Here is a 22,816-nt window from a genome sequence, read left to right as displayed (position 1 = left end):
GTAACAGCTTACTTACAACTAGTGGATGTTTGCATTGGCTGAGGCCAAGACCCAAGGTTTTCCCTAATTGAGAGGGTTTCCTTGTAAAACCTGTTGCTTTGCAGTCTATACTTGTTTTTATGCTATTTTCCAGCTTCATTTGAAAATGGTTTGACCAATTCACCCCCCCCCCCCCCCCCCCTCCTGGTTCAACAGAAACCACTTATCTGGTGCTACAAAAACAGGTTCAGGCTGAAAACATCATTGGTTTACCTCAAGCTAGAATTCAAACAAGAAGAGACTCACTGAGTTGGAAGCTGAAGATGGTGAAGAATATAGTCACTTTGCAATGTTGTCTTTTATTGAACCAAAATCTTACTATGAAGCACAGAAAAATGAAGATTCAGTAGTGGCTATGCAAGAAAAACTTGATCAAATTCACAAAAATGATACCTGGACACTTGTTCCTAGACCTATAGCAAAAAATGTCATTGGTTCCAAGTGGATTTACAGAATCAAAATGGATGAAAAAGGATCTGTCATCAAAAACAAAGCAAGGTTGGTGTATAAAGGTTATTCTCAACAAGCAGATATTGATTATTATAAAACCTTTGCTCCAGTTGTTAGAATGGAATCCATTAGAATGCTCTTATCCTTTACTTGTCACAAACAAGTCAAAGTCTATCAAATGAATGTAAAGTCTGCCTTCTTGAATGGACACTTAAATGAAGAAGTTTACCTGGAACAACTTGAAGGATTTGAGGATTATAAGCATCCCTCTCACGTGTTCAAACTGAGTAAGGCTTTATATGGTCTCAAACAAACCCCCTAGAGCTTGGTATAAAAAGCTGCATCACTTCTTAGTTGAACAAGGTTTTTACAGAGGCAAGGTAGATAGCACTCTTTATGTCAAAGTTCATCAAGACCAATTTCTTATTCTTCAAATTTATGTGGATAATATCATGTTTTGTGGCTCAAACACCTCATCAGCCTCAGAATTTACCAATCTAATGAAGACAATGTTTGAAATGTCCATTTTGGAAACTCTCAGATACTTTTTAGGCCTCCAAATCAATCAAACATCCAAAGGAATCTTCATTTCTCAACAGAAGTATGCCTCTGAACTGCTTAAGAAATTCCATATGGTTGATAGTGGCTATCTCAACACCATTGTGTCCAAATACCAAGCTTACTCTTAAGTGCACCACAGAAGTTGTCTCCTCACACTTTACAGGTCATACCTAGGCTAAATATATACATGCCCATAAATTAACCCAATTATAATGCTTGAACTTTTCAAAGCCCATCTGTTAAAGAGAGAGAGAGTGATTTGTAGATTTTATTATTATTATTTAATTTTGCCGAACTTGGTGAGTAAAAAAATTTCCACTCCATAATAATTTTCCTGTATACACAGGTATGGTTGTGTGCACATGTATGCGCTTGCAATTGAATGTATCTCTATTGTGCAATTTTTAAATACTAGAGGTATTTAATTTCTCTATCCTAAAAAAAGGAGGGGAGGTGTTCAAATTAAGGCGTGGTCAATAGGGTGCGTTCGTGTTTGCTTTATTGTTTAAAAAATAATAATAATAAAAAAAAATAAAAAAATTATTTGAGTGCTAGAGGGGCGCTTCGTACTCAAAACATTCATAAAATGTGTTCTCATAGGCTTATCGAGTTAGTGACCATTCAAGCAAGAAAGGCAAGTGATTGGTCTAACAGGATTGCAAGAGTGAAGCTACAATTGTGCTTTTTTTTAGCATTGAACCAGAATGTAAAAATTAAAGAAAGGCAATATCATATCATTGCATAATCAGAACAAATGATTTTCGAGCCCTGCGAACTAGGTCTTTGACAGTGATCGACCTGGTGCCCAAGAATATATCTCGTGGAGCATTGTGCCATTTGTGAGCAAGTTTTGTTGCAGCCCATAAACATCCGAGAGGTCTACGTGCTGCTGGCGCGGTCGACAGTTCTGGTAGTGCTGATTCTGGGCTGCTGCAGCAGTCATCACATCATCGTCCTCCAATGGCAGACGATCGAAAGTGGCGTTCATGAATGACGCAGCCATGATCATGACCGGGCCTGAAGCGATAAGACCACCAACCACACCCCCACCCACAACCTGCCCTTGAGCCCCGGCTAAGTAGATGGTGAGTCCCGTGATCCCCAGTGGGGCTGGCGAAGGCAGGATTGATCCCAGCAGTGAGAGGATCTCAAACCGGCCATGAAGTGTAACGACTGCTCCTGGAGATGAAGGCTGGCGCAATGTGACATTCATGACACACCCAGTTGCACCAAGTACGCAGATGCCGCGCTGCTTCCTACCTGCAAAGTTAGCTAAGCTTTCGCTCACGTCACAACCAGAGCTTACCTCCATTGCATGAGCTCGGAATGCATTAGCACTGTCCCTGGTGATGATAATGGGTGGTTTCGGTTTGTTCTTTGAGCCGGCTGGCCTGCCACGTGGCCTTCGAAGTGTTCCTCCCTCAGCTACTGAAGAAACTGCCGGCACTGCCTTGGGGACTTTAGAAGCCATTAGTAATCCCCCTGCATCAATGCCTGCTCTGTGGTTATTGCCCTTTTCTGGTTCCGGATTACTGTCTGTGGTACCTTTAGCAACAATCGAAGGGAGAGTGAGATCTGCGCCACCAGCCATTCACGCACTTCTTTGTTTACAGATATCAATGCAGGGGGGGAAGTTGCCAACTGGGTGTTCGAAACATGAGTTTAAGTAGAGAGTTCCTGCCAAATAAATTTAAGATGAAAACACAAAGGAATGATTTGAGGGTTAGGAGATGATTAAGTAACACCAACCCTGTAATTAATAGTCTTTTATTTGAATTTCTTCCCAACTCTCAACAGACATTTCTGTCATGTCAATTGTCTTTCCCAACAGATGCCAAATCTACATATATATATATATTACTCAAGCCAAAAAAATTCTAATTAAAAGTAGTAAAATGAGTCTACATTGATATTTCACAAATGAAGGGCACTGAAGCTGTCAATAAACCATGCCCCCAGAAAAGATAAGTAGAACACGAGCTAAGATTGGGCAATACAGGTTAACTTCAATTTTAAATATATACAATTTGGGTAATACGCGAAAATTCAACATTGTTTCTACTTGATTGAATTGTAAAAATTCCTTGTATCCCAGATTTCAACACCACTAAAAATAACTGAGGAGAAAAGGAACAAAAAGATCAACACAAATAAGATGTCAGTGGATCATGTGTTGTCAGATGCAACAGGGTGACTGATTAGAAAGCAGGCCGGTCTTGGGAATCAGCAAAGAATCCACACTTCGGCTTTGCCTATGATGTTCTTATGTGCTGCCAATCTGAGAATGATGGGAAGTAGGGTACAGCAAAGATCCAAATTGCTGCAAGTACTACCGACTCTGTTGATACTCGGCTTGCATTTAATTCTATCCCTGAATGCTGTTATATGTGCTATCTAAAAAGGCACATTGTTCTCCAACTATTCCACAAGGCATGAACCCGCATAGCAGGGGATTTTTTCATTCTGGTATCACTATGAAAGGGATTAGCCATCAGTTAAGAAAGAAGAAAGAGTAGGAAAAAAGACGGGAAGGTAAATGTACAAAACAAACATTTGATTCCATATGGTACATTCTGAGTCAGAGAGACAATAGCTGTGATTTGCGAATACTTTCTAATTTAAAACACAAGAAAGTTGATATTTGGGTCAACAAATTACAATTTGTTTTCAAATTGAAGGGAGGTAATTTCTTATGTTCGATCCCATCATCTCATATTGCGCACTACTACCAACCATAATAGTATATCATGGAGATAAAGTTGACTGATATAGTGGTACTAATTTTACCTGCTGAGAAATGATGGTAATTTCCGTCCTTATATTTGGAATTTAAAATATCATTATGGCCAATAGAAGTGCTTGCATGGGCAGTGGATGGGTAGTTTTATCAGCACACTAAGGAAAGTTGCCACAGGGAGACAACTTTCGCCATTGGGGAAGTTGTACTTCATGCCAGGACTATGCACTGGCAGTAGACTTTTTTTTTGCTAAGTAACTGCTGGCAGTAAACTGATGAATGAAATTCCACCTTGGTGCGTTTTCTGAGAGCTAGCACATGTCATGTATGCAGAACTCAGGGGCAGGGAGGGTAGCCAATAATGTCGGCATTATGGACGTCCAAAGGAGAGAAGGATGAGACTAAAGGTACAGCATAAGAAGGGAAGTACGCTCCTATAGATACGCTGGTGCTAGGCAAATTTGCTTGTGTTAGCCATTCAGAAAAAGGCACCTGATCTTGGACCCCGCATTCCACATTAGAAGAATACATGGAGGATAATATTCCTAAATCTGATCCCATTGACTAACTTTTTAGTCAAACATTCAAATTTGTATTCTTGATCATAAGTTTTAGTTACACTTTATGCATATAACTTGATGATTGTTTATTCAAGTTTCAACTGTATCAATGAAATCAAGAGAAGCCTAACTCAAATTTCTGATATTAAAGGTTTGGGTCCTGCGTATGTGATCATAAAGGCTAAAGTCACTAAGAAAGGAGCAGCTATTCTAATCCAATCACATTATATTGAAAAGCTATTAAGGATGTTTAATCACTAGAGTTGTAAACCAATCAAAACACCTTTCGATCCTACTCATTACTTGGTACCTGTTGAACGAACACTAGTATCTCAAGACTATATTCAGATAACATAAAGCTTAAGGTATGAAGTGAATAACATGAAACTTGATATTGCATGTACCCTTGGTACTCTGGTGGATATTCTAGTAATCAAAGTTGTAATCGGTGGAAGGAAGGAATCTAATAGAGTTTTAAGAGTTCAAACACAGTGCATTAATAATCACTTCAATAATGTACCACTGCTATTTTATGATGCTACAAAGCCTACAATGACACTATATAGAATTCTAAGTGAGTTAAGTTCAAGATCGGATAGTGGCTGGTAATTTTCTATGGGTGGTGGTATTGCTTTGTCTTCTCAATAAAAAGTTTGTGGTCTGTCATCCTCTATGGAATCTGTACATATCACTACGTCTCTAACTAGTAAGCACATGTTACAGATGAAATATTCTTGAGGCGTATTCTTTTTAACAATGTTCAGAGGATGATCAACTACCTTGTACTGTGATAATCAATTGAAAAGTCACAGTAACAAGAACAAGAGAGAATGTCTTGCTATTACTATAAGATCAAGGGAATATCTAATAATTGCATCAGAGTTGGAAAGTAAGTTTGTGCTTGAGTATATACCTACTGATCATATGCTGGAGACCCCCTGACAAAACCATTTATTATTGGTGAAAAGATCAGAACCAAGAGAGAGGTGGGATTTATACCTGTCCAATGGAGATAGTCTTGATTGTAACTTGTTGGTATCAGTTGACAATTGTCTATATTAAAGAAATCAAGTCCTTAGGGTTCAAAGAAAATGTAATCAAGTATTCCCCAAAGAAATAATAATGCGAGCTTGAACTTTCAGTGCATTGCTTTTCTTATGAATAGTGGTGGTAGTTTTTTTCTGAATAGTCCTAATCTGGTTAATTGCACTTTTTTTCCCAGAACAAGAAGGCTGCATTTTGTCCTTAACAGAACTCATAGCTGGTGTGGAGCAATAAAGTATTTATATTCTGCCTTTGCAACAAATAGGAGTCGGCCAGATATGGCCTACTAACACTGTGCCTCGAGGAATGTGAACCCTATGTATAGTATGAGCATGTTTCTTTGAGTTTTTACTGGTGACCTTCTTTGCTTGGACAGTGATTTGGGGCGATATTTTTATGCTTGACAAATAACCAACCGTTTACATAAACAAAACACTTGGGGAACACACAGGAGATATATGTGGTTCAGCAAAAACACGCCTACGTCCACGGAGAACAAGATTCCATTAGATTGTTGTTTACACCCTTATTTTCACCCAATGGAAAATACACACGTGGAAGGAATTTTTGGGCTAAGCCAGTTTGTGACATGTAAAAGGAGTTTGGGTCAAGGCTAAACTCAAGGAATTTCAATTTGAAGTGGTTGATGGTTTTTGTTTAAAAACAACTTCTCCAATTGAAATAGGTCATGTGGGGCATGGGTATCGATTTATTTGACAGTTGAATTGATATGGAAGTCTATCACAGGAGAAGCCACGTAGGAGCAAGATGACTTGGTCAAAGGAACATGTTGGATTTTCAAACGTGGAATTTTAGTGCCTCAAAATATGGAAGTTGGTTTCTTCAAAAACCACGATATAACAGAAGAGCTTTCAACGTGGGTCACTACTACCATCATTAGGAGTAATGGCCATTGATTCAGACAAAGGAAATCATGTGATCTATTAACGGCATCAAAGGGCACGATAGCATGATTGATTGCATATTTTGGAACGTGGGAGCTTTAATGGCATCAAAGGGCACGATTGCACGATTGTTGGTATGTTTGGAACGTGGGAGCTCCATGGGAAAATCAAACATGATTATACATTTGGAACGTGGAAGTTCCAGGAAATCAAAACACGGTTCCAAAATGTTTGGAACGTGGGAGTTCCAGACACGATTTCCAGACACGGTTACATGAGTGGAACGTGGAAGAGGAACGTGGAAATTCTAGAAGGATCAGAAAGGCACGATTGCATGGCTTGGACACTTGGAAGCATTTGGAGGCGTCAATGGAACTGCTATTATTAACTGCTTGTATTTTTCATTCTATAAATAGGTCATTATGTTGTCACGTAATAGGCCTGCTCAACGCCAAACATAGTATTTCAATACAATTTTACTTTACATTGCAATGCACTTTCAATATGATTAGTCTTGGTCCTGCACTTTACTTTTCATTAGATAATTTTACAGTCTTTCCAATTACTTTCTCAGTTCTTCCTAGCCAGTTAACTATCTCGAAGTCCTTTATCAAAGGCAAAAAGAACCCTGAGGGGTTCATTCCAGACCTCATCACAATCGCCTGGTCCAGCAGTCTTCCTTCTGGAATATTGTTTGGATCTCTCTTTAGAACTACTGCAATTCCTGGCACGCCCATCCGGTTCCATCGGAACTGACCTCGTAGCTTTTTTCAGGCCAAACATAGTAGCACGCCCGGTGGGACATTCTGAACGGAGTGTTTCTATGGCAGGAGGAAAAAGACATGGCAAATCTGTTCAAGATCCCGCCGAAATTGAAGAGGAACAGGCTATTGGACTTCCTGATGAAAGTTCGCGGGCTGTTTCTGAAGAAGGAGAAATTATAGTGAAAAAGTTCGTTGAAGCGATGTCAAGCGGACCTTTCATGGAAACTATGCGCTCGATAGCTCATAATCAAGACAAGAATACTTGTGAGCAGATAGATGTTGCTAATGCACAAGACCAAAAGATGGAACGTTTGGTGGACCAAATGACTAATAAATTGGGAATGTTGCTTGAGCGGTCTTTCGCAAGTATGGCCACTATTCCTCAAGGTATAGCCAGTCTTAATCAAAGCATGGCCAGTCTTTCTAAAAGTATGGCTAGCGTCCCTCAAAGCATGGCCAGTCTTTCCCAAAGCATGGCCGACATTTCTCAAAGCACAGCTAACAGGCCAAGCAATTCAAAAGATTCTCAGCAATCGACCGTTCCAGTGAACAGGCCAAGTACTTTTTTTTTAAGGAAGTCCATCTCATCAACCTATGAGTATCATACCATAGGCGCAGACAGTGCAGGTGCCACTTGTACAATCGATGTCCATTCCAATGACCCAACAAGTTCAGAATTCAGCTCCTACGACTCTGCCTCAACAGGTTAGTCATGAAGTTTTTTTTTAACAATGTGCATCAATTTGGGTCTTCTCAGGGTACAGCGCAGGCAGGTCAATTGGAAAATCAATCGTATTTTCCACCCAATGTTGGCCAGCAGAATGTTCAGCCACTACCTACCACTCCTCAAAGACCACCTCAGGTTTTTCTTGTAGCAGGTGGGGGGCAGAACATACCAAGGGAGCCTCCTGACCAAGGAGGCAACAAAGGTTACTAGAGGAATAACCCGGACCCAGACACATTTCCAATGGTGTTTGGGGGGCAACCCATGGCCAACCAACCACAAGGATGGCCGGAGAATTACCAACCACCAGTTCAGTTGCCGGTGATGGATAGATGCCAACTTGCTGAATTCTTTTAGCAGGAATTTGCTTTGACTAGAAGGGGTGGAAGACCTGTTTATAGGAAACCTTACCTGAGTTCGTAAATAATGTTGAATATCTAAGGAATTTCAGAATTCCTGAATTTGCCACTTTCAGTGGCGAAGGCAACCAATCCACCGTGGAACACATAAGCCGATTTACGGTTCAATGCGGTGAAGCAGGAGGCAATCAATGGTTGAAAGTCTGGTTGTTTCCTAATACTTTGACCGGATATGCCTTCAGATGGTACACTAACTTGCCTACAAATTCCATTAATAGTTGGCATCAGTTTGAAGAGATGTTCCATACATATTTCTATCGAATTGAGCCAGAAGTTTCCATGGCTGATCTTTCTAGGCTTAACCAATTGCCAGGAGAGTCCGTAGAAGCCTTCTTGTCCAGATTCAGAAAGGTAACACATAAGTGTCATGTAGATCTTCCTGAAATCGAGTATGTCAGAATGGCCATCAATGGTTTAGACCTTGAATTGCGCAAGAAATTCAAAGGGATAGAATTCCGTGATCTCTTTGACTTGGCGAGTAGAGTTGCCAAGTATGAAGGGTTACTTCATGAGGAGAAGGATAGGAAAGCTTCCTCAAAAGGAACTTACTATCGCGATCCAAATTATGAAGTCTTTGCTGCTGACCTTGATAGTGATTTCGAGGTCCATATAGCAAAATTAAACATCAAAAAGCCATGTATTTGTGAGGCACTTGTGAAGTCAAAATCTGTAGCTACGACAAGTGCCCAAACCGCTTCCACTTCAAATAGGAAAGGGGTACCTGATTCCACCAAAGGATATTCCTTTGACATTACCAAAGCTGAGCAAATATTCGACTTGCTAATGGCAGACAAATAGCTAATTCTAACTCCTGGGCATAAACTCCCAACACCTAACGATTTAATTAGGAAAGAATATTGTAAGTATCACAATTCTTGGAGACATTCAACTAATAATTGTGTTATTTTTCGTAATATTGTGCAGAAAGCGATCGAGAAGGGGAAGATGAAATTTCCAGAGAAAAGTGAAGCAATAGGAGTTTTAGAGGAGACAGTTGATGTTTGGGTTCTTTGGGTCCTTAGGGTTCCTTGAGGCCTCTGTGTTGTTCTTGGGACGTGTTCCCCTTTTGAAGGCTTTCTATTAGATTTTTACTAATCAAAAAGAAAAAAATGTTCTGACATAAAGACTTGATCCTCTTGGTGGTTGAAATTACTTGCTACATATTCACCCTCAATTCAGGGCTTGTCCACCTAACCTAAGGGCAATACCTTACAGCACATTTACATATGAGTGTCCAGGGATTCTTGTGGGTGTGTGTATTTCTATTCAAAAAAATAATTGATAAAATGATTAATCATCTCATAAATCTAAATGTGTTAAGATGATTTCAGAGGATAACCAATTATTTTGTCCATCCCTCCCTATTCTTGGTTTTCAGGAGGATGGACTATTGAACATTTGGTAAATCCCACATGGATAACTTGAACAATCTTCTTTAATGAAAAATAATAATAATAATAAAACTTGAACAATCACAAACTTTCCATATTCTACCCCATATTCCCATCATGTTTTTCTTTGGAAGTAGAACAACCAATATGAGGGAGCTTCATACTAATAAATTTATATATGGAAACTGATTTGTAGTATATGTATAAGAATGGCAGAATAGAAATAAGAAGAGAGAGAATAGCAGGAGATAGAGTCAACAGTTAAAATGTTGTCTCTAAATGTCAAATTTAGTTTTATAATGTTAGGCCATTTGTGGGTGGCTGCTAGATCGGATGGTTAACTTACCTTTTTAGACTGACCTGTTATAGGCCAATGACTATATCAGCCAAAAGGTTGCTTCCTTTTCAGAAAGGAGCTTGGGCAATTTATCAGTTACTATATAAAGGACTTCTTGGCATTAGCCAAAGTATGAAAATTCAAAGTCTTCCACTGCATTTTCTACCTCTGAAATCATACTGTGTTTACATTGTTTCAAATTTCTTTCTAATTTCATCAGTTGGTTCTGGTTCTAAGATAACTCCCAAGGAGTGTAATCTTGTAACATGGCCATTGAAGACTGGAGAAAGGGTTACTGTGAATCCATTTTCATCAAAATTGGGATTAAAATAGTGTCTTGGAGATGTCTTAGTTCATATATTTCCACTTCCCGAATTTATTTTACAACAGCCATGGTTCACACCATGCCAACCCATGACAAGACTAGTAATGGGTTATCTGCTACATGATAACAAAAATGACACGAAATAGAGGTATCAAGTGTAGAAAACTAAACTAGCATCACAAGAGAATATACATACAGGAGCAGTGTTAGTGAAGAAGTAAAAGAATGCTGCATTTCTATGTGCACGAAATTATTTTTATATATCAATGGTCAATTAATTTGTAGAACAATTTTGAGGTTTGTCTTGTGATATGGAAGGGTATTATTAAAAAGAGGAGAGAATAAAAATGTTACTTACATTGATATAAAGTAGTTTATGTTGTGAATGAAGCTACAGGCATTGGAAATCTCTATTAGCAAGTTTTCTTGTAAAAGAATTTGGTGATTTGTTGTTGAGAAACAAAAACCAAGAGAATCATCTTTAGAAGAAACCAAACTCCATCTTTGTTAAAATGTCATATATTCTGGAATTTCTCTAGCATCTGAATCGGCAACATGTTAACTATTTTTGACATGCTCCATTTCTTGTAACATCAAGTCATTCAATAAATGACATATCTTTTGGACTTGAGGATGCAACCTTCCACCAGCTAAAAACTCATGAACTTCCCCATTCACTTCAATCAAACTGCATCCTGGTTGTTTCTCTATCTTCTTGTCTTTCATTGAAATCCTCTCCTGCATTGCCTTCTCAAAATGACCAGCTGCGGCATAAACATTTGACATAAGTAGATAACCACAGCTTTCACTCGGACTCAACTCTATTAAATTATTCGCTGCCCATTGACCCATCTCGGTATTACCATGCTTCCAACAAGCTGAAAGTAAAGACCCCCATATACCAGGATCTGGATTCATGGGCATACTTTTTATAAGCTCTTCTGCCTCTTCAAGGAGTCCTGCTCGGCCAAGCATATCAACCATACAACCATAGTGCTTAATTGATGGTTCAATCCTATATGCCTTCATCATTACCGAGAAATAGTCTTTTGCTTTATCGATCAAACCTGAGTGATTACAAGCCGTTAAAATACCAATGAAACTAACATCATCTGGTTCAATATCTGAAGATTCAAGCCTTGAGAATAACTGAATTGCCTCATCATCACAGCCATTTACTGCTAGGCCTAAGATCATGGAGTTCCAACAAGATAATCCTTTTATGGTGGCTGTCTCAAACACTTCACGCGCCTTTTCAATGCTTCCACACTTGCAATACATATTTACAATTGCTGTGGTAACAATGACATTCGATTCGATATTGTTCTTCTTTATATAACCGTGAATCCATTCTCCTTGTTTAAGTGCTCCTAATCGAGCCGAAGCATTTAACAAGCTCACCATTGTAAACTCGCTCAGCTTGATATTCTCCTCCTGCATTCGGCTAAAAAGATGCAATGCTTCCACCCACATCCCGTTTCTTACATACCCACTAATCATGCTATTCCACGAAACTTCATTTCTTGTTGGCATTTTATCGAACAACCTCCTCGCATCATTAATTTCCCCACATTTAGCCAGACCCATAATCATAGAATTCCAGGCAACGACATCAAAATCTGTATCTTCACGAAACAATTTGCAGGCTTCGCCCAAAAACCCACAATTCATGTACATATAGATAATCGTATTTCGTATAAAGGGGTCGAATTGGAGACCCAGTTTGATAATCCTGCCATGAAGCTGAGCTCCATCATGGGCTAGACCAAGTTGAGCATAGGCCTTGAACACCGAAGGGTAAGTGAGTCTCTGTGGTTGAATTGGCGAAGTGAGCAGCATGTCAATGAAGAGAGAGATTGCAATTTGTGGGGTTGAGCTATTAGCAAAGCCTCTAATGATAGTGTTCCAAATAAAGAGGTTTGGGTTAGGAATTTGAGTGAAGACCATGTATGCATAGTTGATGTCGTCGATTGGAGACTTGGAGCATAACGCCAACACACGGCTGGCGAACATGGTGTGTTTTGAGAGACCGGTTTTGATGAGTTGGGCGTGAATCTTCTTGAGATCGTTCACGGTGGAGCATCTTGATTCTAGCAATGACAGATGAGGTTGGTCTGAGATGAACTTGGAGATGGAGGTTGATGGCAGAGTGACAGAGCAGAAACATGGCGTCATTTTCTAAGGTTGTTGACGACTTCGTTTCAGAGTATGTAATATAATAAATGAATAGGATTAGACTTCTATGTGCACCAGTAATACTGAGGCAGTGAGGTGTTATCGACTAGTAATTGTACCTTATCCCAAACTTAAAAAAAAAAAAAAAAAAAAAAAAAAAAAAAAAAAAAAAAAAAAAAGAAGAAGGTTATATCTTATCACATTAAAAAAAATAATAATAATAAAATAAAATAAAATTATTTATTTTAATAGATCTTCTCAAAAAACAAAAAAAAAAAAAAAAACAAAACAAAACAAAACAAAAAATTAGTAATGTGATTGTTTACGCCCTTTTTTAAATAGATCTTCTCAAAAAAAAAAATTTAGTAATGTTATTGTTTACATCCTTATTTTCCACTTTCCAGTACGAGATTACCCTGGTTGATTTCAATGGAAATGTACCACCACATTCTAGTGGAAATTCTTGGGACACATGGCAGCCAAGGAAGCAAGCAGTTACAAGTGGTTACATGCAAAGTCATGAGACACATGGCAGCCTAAGAAGTGAGTGGTTACAAGTGATTATATGCAAAGTCATGGGACACATAGCAGCTTAGGAAGTTGGTCGATTCCAATGGAAAGTTACTACGACATTCCAATGGAAAGTCTTAGGACATATGGCAGTCAAGGAAGCAAGCGGTTACAAGTGGTTACATGCAAAGTCATGGGACACATGGCAGCCTAGGAAGTAAGTGGTTATAAGTGGTTATATGTAAAGTCATGGGACACATCCTAGGAAGTGGACGGTTACAAGCGGTTATATAAAGTCATGGGACACATGGCAGCTAAGGAAGCAAGCAGTTACAAGCAGTTACATGCAAAGTCATGGGACACATGGAAGCTTAGGAAGCAAGCGGTTACATGCAAGCTACCATTACTAAATTCTATAAATAAGGCATGATATTGTAACTTAGAAGGTCTGCTCAACGCCAAACACAGCATTTCAATACAACTTTACTTTTCATTGCAATGCACTTTCAATATGATTAGTTTCAGTCCTGCACTTTACTTTTCATTAGATAATTTTACAATATTTCCAATTACTTTCTCAGTTCTTCCTAACTAGTTAACAATCCCAAAGTCCTTTATCAAAGGCAAAAAGAACCATGAGGTGGTCATTCCAGACCTCAACGCAATCGCCTGGTCCTGCAGTCTTCCTTCTGGAATATTATTTGGATCTCTCTTTGGAACTACTGCAGTTCCTGGCACGCCCAACCGGTTCCACCAAAGCCAGCACCAGCTTTTCCAAGGCCAAACATAGTTGCACGCCCAGTAGGACAACTGGGAAAAGATATTTCTAATGATGTATCTGAGCTTTGTTTATGAAGACTATAACCAAAGGAGGGTCGAAGAACGTGAAATGTATTTCCTAAAGATGGCACACGAACGTGAAAAATGCTACCAACGTAAACAGTATTTCCGAGCTATATCGTAGGTGCAGACAGTGCAGATGCTATATGCACAATCGACGTCTTTTCCAATGGAACAACATGTGCAGAATCCTATGGTAATTCTTCAACAGGTTTATCATGATGTTTTTACTAACAATAGGCATCATTTTGGGTTTTGTCAGGGTATGGCTCAAACAAGTCAATCAGGTAATCAGCCGTACTTTCCACCCAATACTACTCAACAATCAGCCATTTCAGTGAACAGGCCAAATACGTTTGTTGAGGGGAGTCCTTATTATCAGCTGGTGCATTCCATGCCATAGGCACAGACAGTGCAGGTGCCACCTGTACAATCGATGTATATTCCAGTGGAACAGCATGTACAGAATCCTGTGGTAATTCCTTAAAAGGTTTGTCATGATGTTTTTATTAACAATTGGCATCAATTTGGTCTTCTCAAGGTACAACTCAGGCAGGTTAATTAGGAAATCAGTCATATTTTCCACCCATTGTTGGCTAGCAGAATGTTTAGCCACCTCCTACCATTCCTCAAAGACCACCTCAGGTTTTTCCTATGGTAATTGGGGGGCAGAACGTACCAAGGGAGCTTCCTAAAGAAGGAGGCAATAGAGATCGCTGGAGGAATAACCCAAACCCAAACCCAAACCCAATTCTAGTGGTGTTTGAGAGGCATCCAATGGCTAACTTACCCAAAGGTTGGCCAGAAACTATAAATTCATTACCCCAACCTATAGTGTCGATTCCACCAGTAGTGAAGTCGATTCCACCACCACTTCCATCGTATATGCAGGTTCCACCTAAGGTGCAGAACCCTTCAACAACAGTGAAGTCGATTCCACCAGCAGTAGCTCAACCACTTCCATCGCAGATGCAGGTTCCACCTAAAGTGCAGAACCCTTTAGCAATAGTGAAATCAATTCCACCAGTAGTAGCTCAACCACTTCCATCACAAGTGCAGGTTCCACTTGAGGTGCAGTACCTTCCACCACCAGCAGTCCAAAAAGTTCAATTTCAGGTCCAATAGAATGTTCCATTTTCGAACATTCAGCAACCTACAAGCACACCACCAAGGCCGCTTATGGCCTTTCCAATGGCATTCGAAATTGAACGCCCTCCAAGGAAACCTCTCGATCAAGAAGTAAATCCAATCCGCCGGAGGATTATTCCCTTGGCAAACCCAAACCCAATTCCAGTGGTGTTTGGGGGGTATCTAATGGCCAACCTACTCAAAGGCTGGCCAGAAAATACAAGCTAACTTGCTGACTTCTCCCAGCAAGACTGTGGCTTGGCTATGAGGAAGGTTAACAAACCTTTCCATAGGAAACCATTATCACTTCTTCCATTGGAAGAAGATTTTTCACAGTCAGATTTTCCTTTGGAAACGGCACAAGCTTCTCAATCGTTGTATATTCTTCTGCATGAAGAATATAATGGTCATAGTATTTTTCTTCCAATTTTGGAAAAAAATGCTACTATTTTATTTGTCCCAGATTCATATCTTGTGAATTTTGGGGGGCAAAAGTTGGCTAATCAACTATGTATTTGGCTTGAAGACGTACAAATTCATCCTCCTCGTAAACCTCCAGACCCCGGGGAGTAACGAAATTGGACATAAGGCTTCAAATCTTCGTTTTAGTTAAATAAAGTTGCTTAAAAGTTTTCGGCCTAATGGTACATTCCGGTTGAAAAATTTTACTTGTTCAATTCCTTAATAATAGGAATATCACAGGATAAATTCTCACTCACATCTAAAATTTGATTTGCCTTACAATTCTTCAAAGAATATCAGGCACATAAAATTTGGGGGGCAATGTTTACACCCTTATTTTCCACTTTCCAGTAGGAGATTACCCTGGTTGATTTCAATGGAAAGGTACTACCACATTCCAGTGGAAAGTCTTGGGACATATGGCAGCCAAGGAAACAAGCGGTTACATGTAAAGTTATGGGACACATGGCAGCCTAGGAAGTGAGTGGTTACAAGTGGTTATATGCAAAGTCATGGGACGCATGGCAGCCTAGAAAGTGAGCGATTACATGCAAAGTCATGGGACACATGGCAGCATAGGAAGCTGGTCGATTCCAATGGAAAGTTACTACGATATTCCAGTGGAAAGTCTTGCGACACATGGAAGCCAAGGAAGCAAGCAGTTACAAGTGGTTACATGTAAAGTCATGGGACATATGGAAGCCTAGGAAGTAAGTGGTTACAAGTGGTTATATGCAAAGTCATGGGACACATCCTAAGAAGTGGGCGGTTACATGTGGTTACATGCAAAGTCATGGGACACATGGCAACCTAAGAAGCTGTTCAATCCAATGGAAAGGTACTACGACGTTCCAGTGGAAAGTCTTGGGACACATGGCAGCCAAGGAAGCAAGCGGTTACATGCAAAGTCATGGGACACATGGAAGCTTAGGAAGCAATCGGTTATATGTAAGCTACCATTACTAAATTCTATAAATAGGGCATGATATTGTAACTTAAAAGGTTTACTCAACGCTAAACACAACATTTCAATACAACTTTACTTTTCATTGCAATGCACTTTCAATATGATTAGTTTCAGTCCTGCACATTACTTTTCATTAGATATTTTTATAGTATTTCCAATTACTTTCTCAGTTCTTCCTAACCAGTTAACAATCCCGAAGTCCTTTATTAAAGGCAAAAGAACCCTGAGATGGTCATTCCAGACCTCAATGCAATCACCTGGTCCCGCAGTCTTCCTTCTGGAATATTGTTTAGATCTCTCTTTGGAACTACCGCAGTTCCTGGCATGCCCACCCGATTCCATCAAAACTGGCACTAGCTTTTCCAAGGCCAAACAATTATATTATCAATATATAAGAAACATTAAAATATTTTATAACAAGACTTTATTGCTAGGAATCTCTCTGAGACTTGCTTGGGCCATGAAAATATTATGAATCTATGTTTGTGGAGAGTCAGCCTCACCAATCATCAAGATAAGGTTTGATTTATCCAATATTGAAAGTAATGCTATTTTTGTGTGCATTAATGAAATTATATGTAAGTGAGAATTGAATGAGAATGAAAATGAAATGGAATGAACATTCTCATTCTAATGTTTGGTTGTAAATATGAAATGTGTAGGAATGGAATGATAATCATTATAGTGTTTGGTTGCACCAATTTTAAATTTAGAATCTAATAAATTTCAAATTGAGTTATTCAAAATATCCCTGTTAGTAAAAAATAAATAATAAATTAAATTAAATTAACAAAATGAAATCCTTCTATAATTTTTTAAAAATAAAAGGTGATAGTAGCGATGGTGGAAGGCGGTGGCAAGAGTGTTAGTGGTGGTGGAAGGAGATACTAGTGTAAGTGGCGGTGGTGTAAGCCAATGGAGGTGACTGTGGTGGTGGTGGAAGGCAATGGAGGTGGCGGTGGTGGAAGGCGGTGGCGGTGGTGGTGATGGAAGGCGATGGTGGTCGTGGTGGTGGAAGGTAGTGGCGGTGGGGTGGTGGAAGTTGGTGAAAGGCCCCAGCGGCGGTGGTGGTGGAAGGTGGTGGCGGTGGTGGTGGTGGAAGGTGGTGAAAGGCGGTGGCGGCGGTGTTGGTAAAAGGTGGTGGAAGGCGATGATGGTGGTGGTGGTAGCGGCGGTGGTGGAAGGTGGTGGTGGTGGCAGAAGACGATGGTGAAAGGCAACGGCGGCGGCGGTGGTGGTGGTGTAAGACGGTGGCAGTGGTAGCAATGGTGGTGGAAGGCGATAGCTGTGGTGAAAAGCAGTGGCGGCGGTGGTGGTGGAAAGCTGTGGTGATGGTGGAAGGTGGTGAAAGGCGATGGTGGCGGTGGTGGAAAGCGGTGGTGGTGGTGAAAGGCAATGGCGGTGGTGGTGGTAGCAGCGGTGGTAGAAGGTGGTGGTGGTGGCGGTGGAAGGTGGCGGCGACGTAGGTGGTGGTGTAAGAAGGTGGTGGTGGTGTAAGACGGTGGTGGTGGTGAAAGGCGGTGGCGGCAGTGATAGTGGAAGGCGGTGGTGATGGTTGTGGTGAAAGGTGATGGCGGTGGTGGTGGTAAAAGGTGGTGAAAGGTGATGGCGGTGGTGGTGGTGGAAAGTGGTGGTAGTGGAAGGCGGTAGTGGTGGTGGTGGAAGGTGGTGGCAGTGGAAGACGGTAGTGGTGGTGGTGGAAGGTGGTGGTGGTGGTGTAGACACCCCATTTTTTCCCTCTCCCTTTCATTATACCAATCGTCCAAACTCCAAGAAGGAACAACGTTTCCATCTCCCAAGACTATTTCTCGGTAGGGCCCGCTTACAGTAGAAAATTGAAAACTGAGAACTAAATTATCCAATTGGATATCGGGCTTCACCATCATGCTTATAATATCACATAACCTAAAGCAACACTTCGATCGACCATATCACACACTTCTCGGCACCTGATCACCAATTCCCCAAAAAAGGCAAAATTGAAATTTTGTATTGCAACCCTGTGATCCTATTGTCAGAATGAAAAAATACTTCACCATCATGTCCAGAGAACCCAAAAACCCTAAGGTAAACTTCTTCTTGAGATCCCTACCCTTCTCCATCACTCACTTTGACCAAACCCCTCAGCAGGGCCCGAATGGTCAATGATGTGTGTATACCACTCACAATAGCATAAATCTTTATAGAATAGGGCTATATTAAGGGTGTCAATCCCATAGTGTGATACCCCTCGATTCTAGAGCCACGGGTGATCAAGTCCCAGCATAGATTCGAGAGATGCCAAACAATTTAGTATATAAACAAGCATTGAGTACAAAAGAAATAAGAATAAATAAATAATTAAGCTGAAAGAAAACTAAATACAAAACCCTTGAAATACTAATTAAATAATCCTCCAGTAAAATTTCCAAAACCTCCAATACTAAAACAACTCGGGAATCCATCTAGTGGACCCCTAATTAAAAATCCCAGCTGAAAATAAATTGAACTAAAAAGGAAATCAAAAACTAAAACATAAATAATAGTCCTACGTAGTCGGAAGAATGAGTGACTGTCTCCGCTTAGCGCGAACAAGCTCTAAGACTGGAACCATCCGATACCTACATCCTAGACAACTCAACAATAGCTAAATAGTCCATATATGTATAAATACACACTATAGGATGCTCACTGGACCATAGGTCTGTCTCAACCTGAATAGAAAGTAACATGCAAATCGCACATAAAGTAGGCATGTATACCTAGACCTACCAGGGTACCCAGATGACTACTATGTCTTGTTATCCATCCCAGGCGATATACGCACCCTAACCATGATCCTGAGACTCAAGCTCATATCACCGTATCATAATCATATATATATAAATCCATCTAAAACCAAGGTATGTCATTCAACTGTTCATTGACCTGACACAAAGATAAGTAGGACTTAACTTTTATAGTTAATCCATTCCCTTATTCCAGAATAGGTAAGACTTAGCGTTTTGAGCTAATCCATTCCCAATATGCCACTGTCCCATACCGGTGCATATTATCCACAAAACAATCCATTAATTGATAAAACAGAGATAAATAGTTCATCAATTAAAATCCAAAGAATGATATAATGAAAATCAGATAACTAACTGAGCACATTATATTGAATTATACATGAGTATAATCATACTAATCCATTTAACTTGCTAGAACAACTACAAGCAATTAAATCTTCCATATCCATAGACAGCATGCAAATAAGTATTTAAATTTCATGATGTCTAATATTTTAGCATATTAGCATATACTAACCATTCTAGGATTATAACATGTTAATTTAAATCATTTAAAAGCCCCCATTAAAGTCCAGAATTGCATTTCAGCCCCTGAAGTTTCCAAAAATACCAAAAGTACACCTACTTGTGTATTTCAGCAAGGGAGCCGCCTCCCTTAAAGAGGGAGTCGGCTCTCCCTCTTGTGGAGCCGGCTCTCCCCCATGGAGAGCCGGCTCTACTCCTTATGGAGCTGGATCTTCCTCATGGAGAGCCGGCTTTCTCTCTCCTGGAGTCGGCTCCCTCATTTGGAGAGCCAGCTCTCTCTATCTCAGAGAGGCGTAACCTGAACCCCTTCATCTTCTTCACCTTCGGCGATGTTAAAACACCTCCATAACTCCTTGTTAAGGTTCCTAGGGTTTAGTCTATGTCCCAAATTATCCCAGAAATTCATCTCAATCCAGTATGCATCAATAACAGCAATTAAAACACATAATATGGAACAATTGATATGATAAATCAAATTAAATTTACAACACATAGTACAGTTTAAACTCTGTTCTAACATGCATACAAGACTATTTTTAATGTCCGATTAAATCCTGGAGATTATCTAGGCATGCACAGAACACAAGTCTAAGGGAAAGAGTAAGAGATAGAACTTGCCTTTGAGATTTCGGATTAAAATCTCAATGTCGTCTTCCTAGATTTTTCGGCAATCCTTGACTGTTCTCAACTCCTCTGTTGCCCTTGGTTCAACCCACGAGCAACCCTTCTTCCGTCCTCCTTGGTCTGACCTTCAATCTTTGGCCAAAACCCTAGCTTTTCCTCTCAGTTTTTTCTCTGAAACCCCTCTATATATTTTTCGGCCTCTATGTGTACGTGAATAGGGTTTTTAACACTTGGCAGACATATAATGATATATTTATAGGCAATATTAATTTAACCTAATTCTAATTACCTAAGGAAAAGGAAAATAAAAATAAACTAAATACATATTATATATATCGGCACCCTAATCCAAAGTAGTTTCATATATATATATATATATATATATATATATATAGGCCATTATAATTATATACTATATAATATATACTGAATATCACTATTAATGTAATTATTAATTTTAATTAATAATTAACATAATCTTATATACATATATACCCATATATATATGTATAACTATCCATGGATAAAACCGTACCCATTTAATCTCTTATCTAAGTAGGCCATGAGACCCAAATGGTTGGTCTATTACTACTGTCCAAGTCCATCCTTAAATCAAAATTTAAAAGAAAATAAAATAAACATTTTAAATGATTTAATTCCTAACAAATAAGCTACACAAAATACACATAAGCAGATACAAATAATTCATTTAAAGCATGTAAATTCAAATAAACAATTACTTCAATTACCACATAGACATACAATTTAAATTAAAACAAATAAGTCAACTAAACAATTAAACAATTAGCCAAATAATTCAAATAATAAATTTAAAAATGCACTTAAACAATTAATTAAATACCGAGACTATCCTTTTAAAGTTAAGGGTAATACATTCTTCCCCCTTAACAAAAGGAATTTCGTCCTCGAAATTCGCTCTTACCTTCTTCTAGTATTTTAGGAAACTGTGAGCGAATGACATCCTCCCGTTCCTAAATAGAATCAGCCTCATTATGGTGACTCCACTGAACACGCGCTAAAGGTATAACCTTATTGCGAAGAATTTGATCCCGACGGTCTACAATACGACACGGTGGCTCCATATATGTTGCATCCGGCTACAACTCAATCTCACCAACATCGATATGCTGAAATCAATCCTCATCGCGCAGAAATTTCCACAACATAGAAACATGAAACACATTGTGCACACGATCTAAATAATCCGAAAGTGCTAACCGATAAACGACAGCTCCAACTCGATCTGTAATCATGAATGGACCGACAAACCGCGGTGATAACTTCCCTTTCTTCCCAAAGCGCATTATTCCTTTCATAGGAGACACTTTGAGTAGAACCTTATCTCCAACCTGAAACTCCAATGCACGAGTACGATGATTGATGGGTGTGTTACCATACCATACGTTTAAGAGTGTGTATTAAGGCGAGGGCCAAGAGTTTTACATTTGTAAAAGCCACTACTACCTTTCACTATAAATATAGCTAAGGTGAGTAGGGATCGTCCCAAGGGATTGGAGTCGGAGTTGATTGTGGAATCGCTATTAGGGTTAGTAAGTCGAATGATCAAACAAGTGATTGGTTGGTTATTTAAACTAGAGAGCAACTAAATTAAATTAAGTAAGAATGCAATGCTAAAGAGAGTAAGTAAGGGAGAGAGAGATCTTGACGTTTAGAGATCACCACCAAGCAATGCATTTCTATATCATTAACAAGTGATTAATGAGTGCAAATAGTGGGTTGCAATATTGGTGTGTGTGTATTTGGTTGATTCAATAAGCAAGGATGACTAGTTAAGCATGTATTGTCTAAACATCATGTGAAAAGCACAATATAGCTAAGCTATGAAGCATATATTGTCTAAATAACATGTGAAAGGCACAATAAATCAAAACAAGTTATTTATCATTTCATTAAGCTCACAATCCAAATACAACACAAGGATAGAGACATATGCTAATTGCATTCACAAGCTTGGATCATCAAACAACGAGCATAGATTGTCCTCCCATTTAACACTACACTATATCTACACTACTAGTATGAAAATAAACTAGGGGAGAGGCACAATCCATAAAGAGGTAAGCATGAACCATCAAGAGAATCACAAAAGCATTCTTTTAAAGCACAATGTTTTGACAATCTCTAAATCTATAGCATCAATACATATAGACATGCATCAATAGCACAAAATCTAGAGATAAATACATGAACATCTATTCTAGCATACATAGACATATAGATAGAATGAAATGACCAATTGGAAGCATTAAACCACATAAATCATTGAATAAACAAGATCTATATATATTAAAGTGTCAAAACATCAATTACAACACTAATCCCTCAATAATACATAAGATTAAGATATAGAAAGCATGATTAGGGCTAACTCTAGCCCCAAGAGGATGTCTAGCCACTCATGGTGATGATGCTCCAACCCTCAAGGGCTAACTCCATGGAAGAGGTTTGCTCCTTGTTGATGAAGATCTCCAATGGTGTCTCTAGCCTCCTCCTCCTCTAAACTTCCTCTCCAAGAG

The 22,816-nt window shown here is 39.3% G+C and overlaps 2 protein-coding genes across 2 annotated transcripts; both read right to left on the bottom strand.

Moving 5' to 3' along the window:
* Positions 1 to 1,436: 1,436 nt before the first annotated feature.
* On the bottom strand, positions 1,437 to 2,663 carry LOC132311169 (AT-hook motif nuclear-localized protein 16). Its single transcript, XM_059808936.1, has one exon. The coding sequence runs from the start codon at positions 2,639 to 2,641 to the stop codon at positions 1,826 to 1,828; it is 816 nt and encodes a 271-aa protein (XP_059664919.1). The 5' UTR covers positions 2,642 to 2,663; the 3' UTR covers positions 1,437 to 1,825.
* Positions 2,664 to 10,802: 8,139 nt separating this feature from the next.
* Positions 10,803 to 12,529, bottom strand: LOC132311168 (pentatricopeptide repeat-containing protein At2g42920, chloroplastic). Its single transcript, XM_059808934.1, has one exon. The coding sequence runs from the start codon at positions 12,429 to 12,431 to the stop codon at positions 10,815 to 10,817; it is 1,617 nt and encodes a 538-aa protein (XP_059664917.1). The 5' UTR covers positions 12,432 to 12,529; the 3' UTR covers positions 10,803 to 10,814.
* Positions 12,530 to 22,816: the final 10,287 nt, after the last annotated feature.

Source organism: Cornus florida, unplaced genomic scaffold (assembly GCF_030987335.1).
Source record: "Cornus florida cultivar Cherokee Brave unplaced genomic scaffold, ASM3098733v1 CherokeeBrave_3.0.0_Hap2_Chr06, whole genome shotgun sequence".
Taxonomy (NCBI): Eukaryota; Viridiplantae; Streptophyta; class Magnoliopsida; order Cornales; family Cornaceae; genus Cornus; species Cornus florida.
The sequence above is the reverse complement of the archived record's forward strand: the minus strand, read 5'-3'. Positions and strand labels throughout refer to the sequence as shown.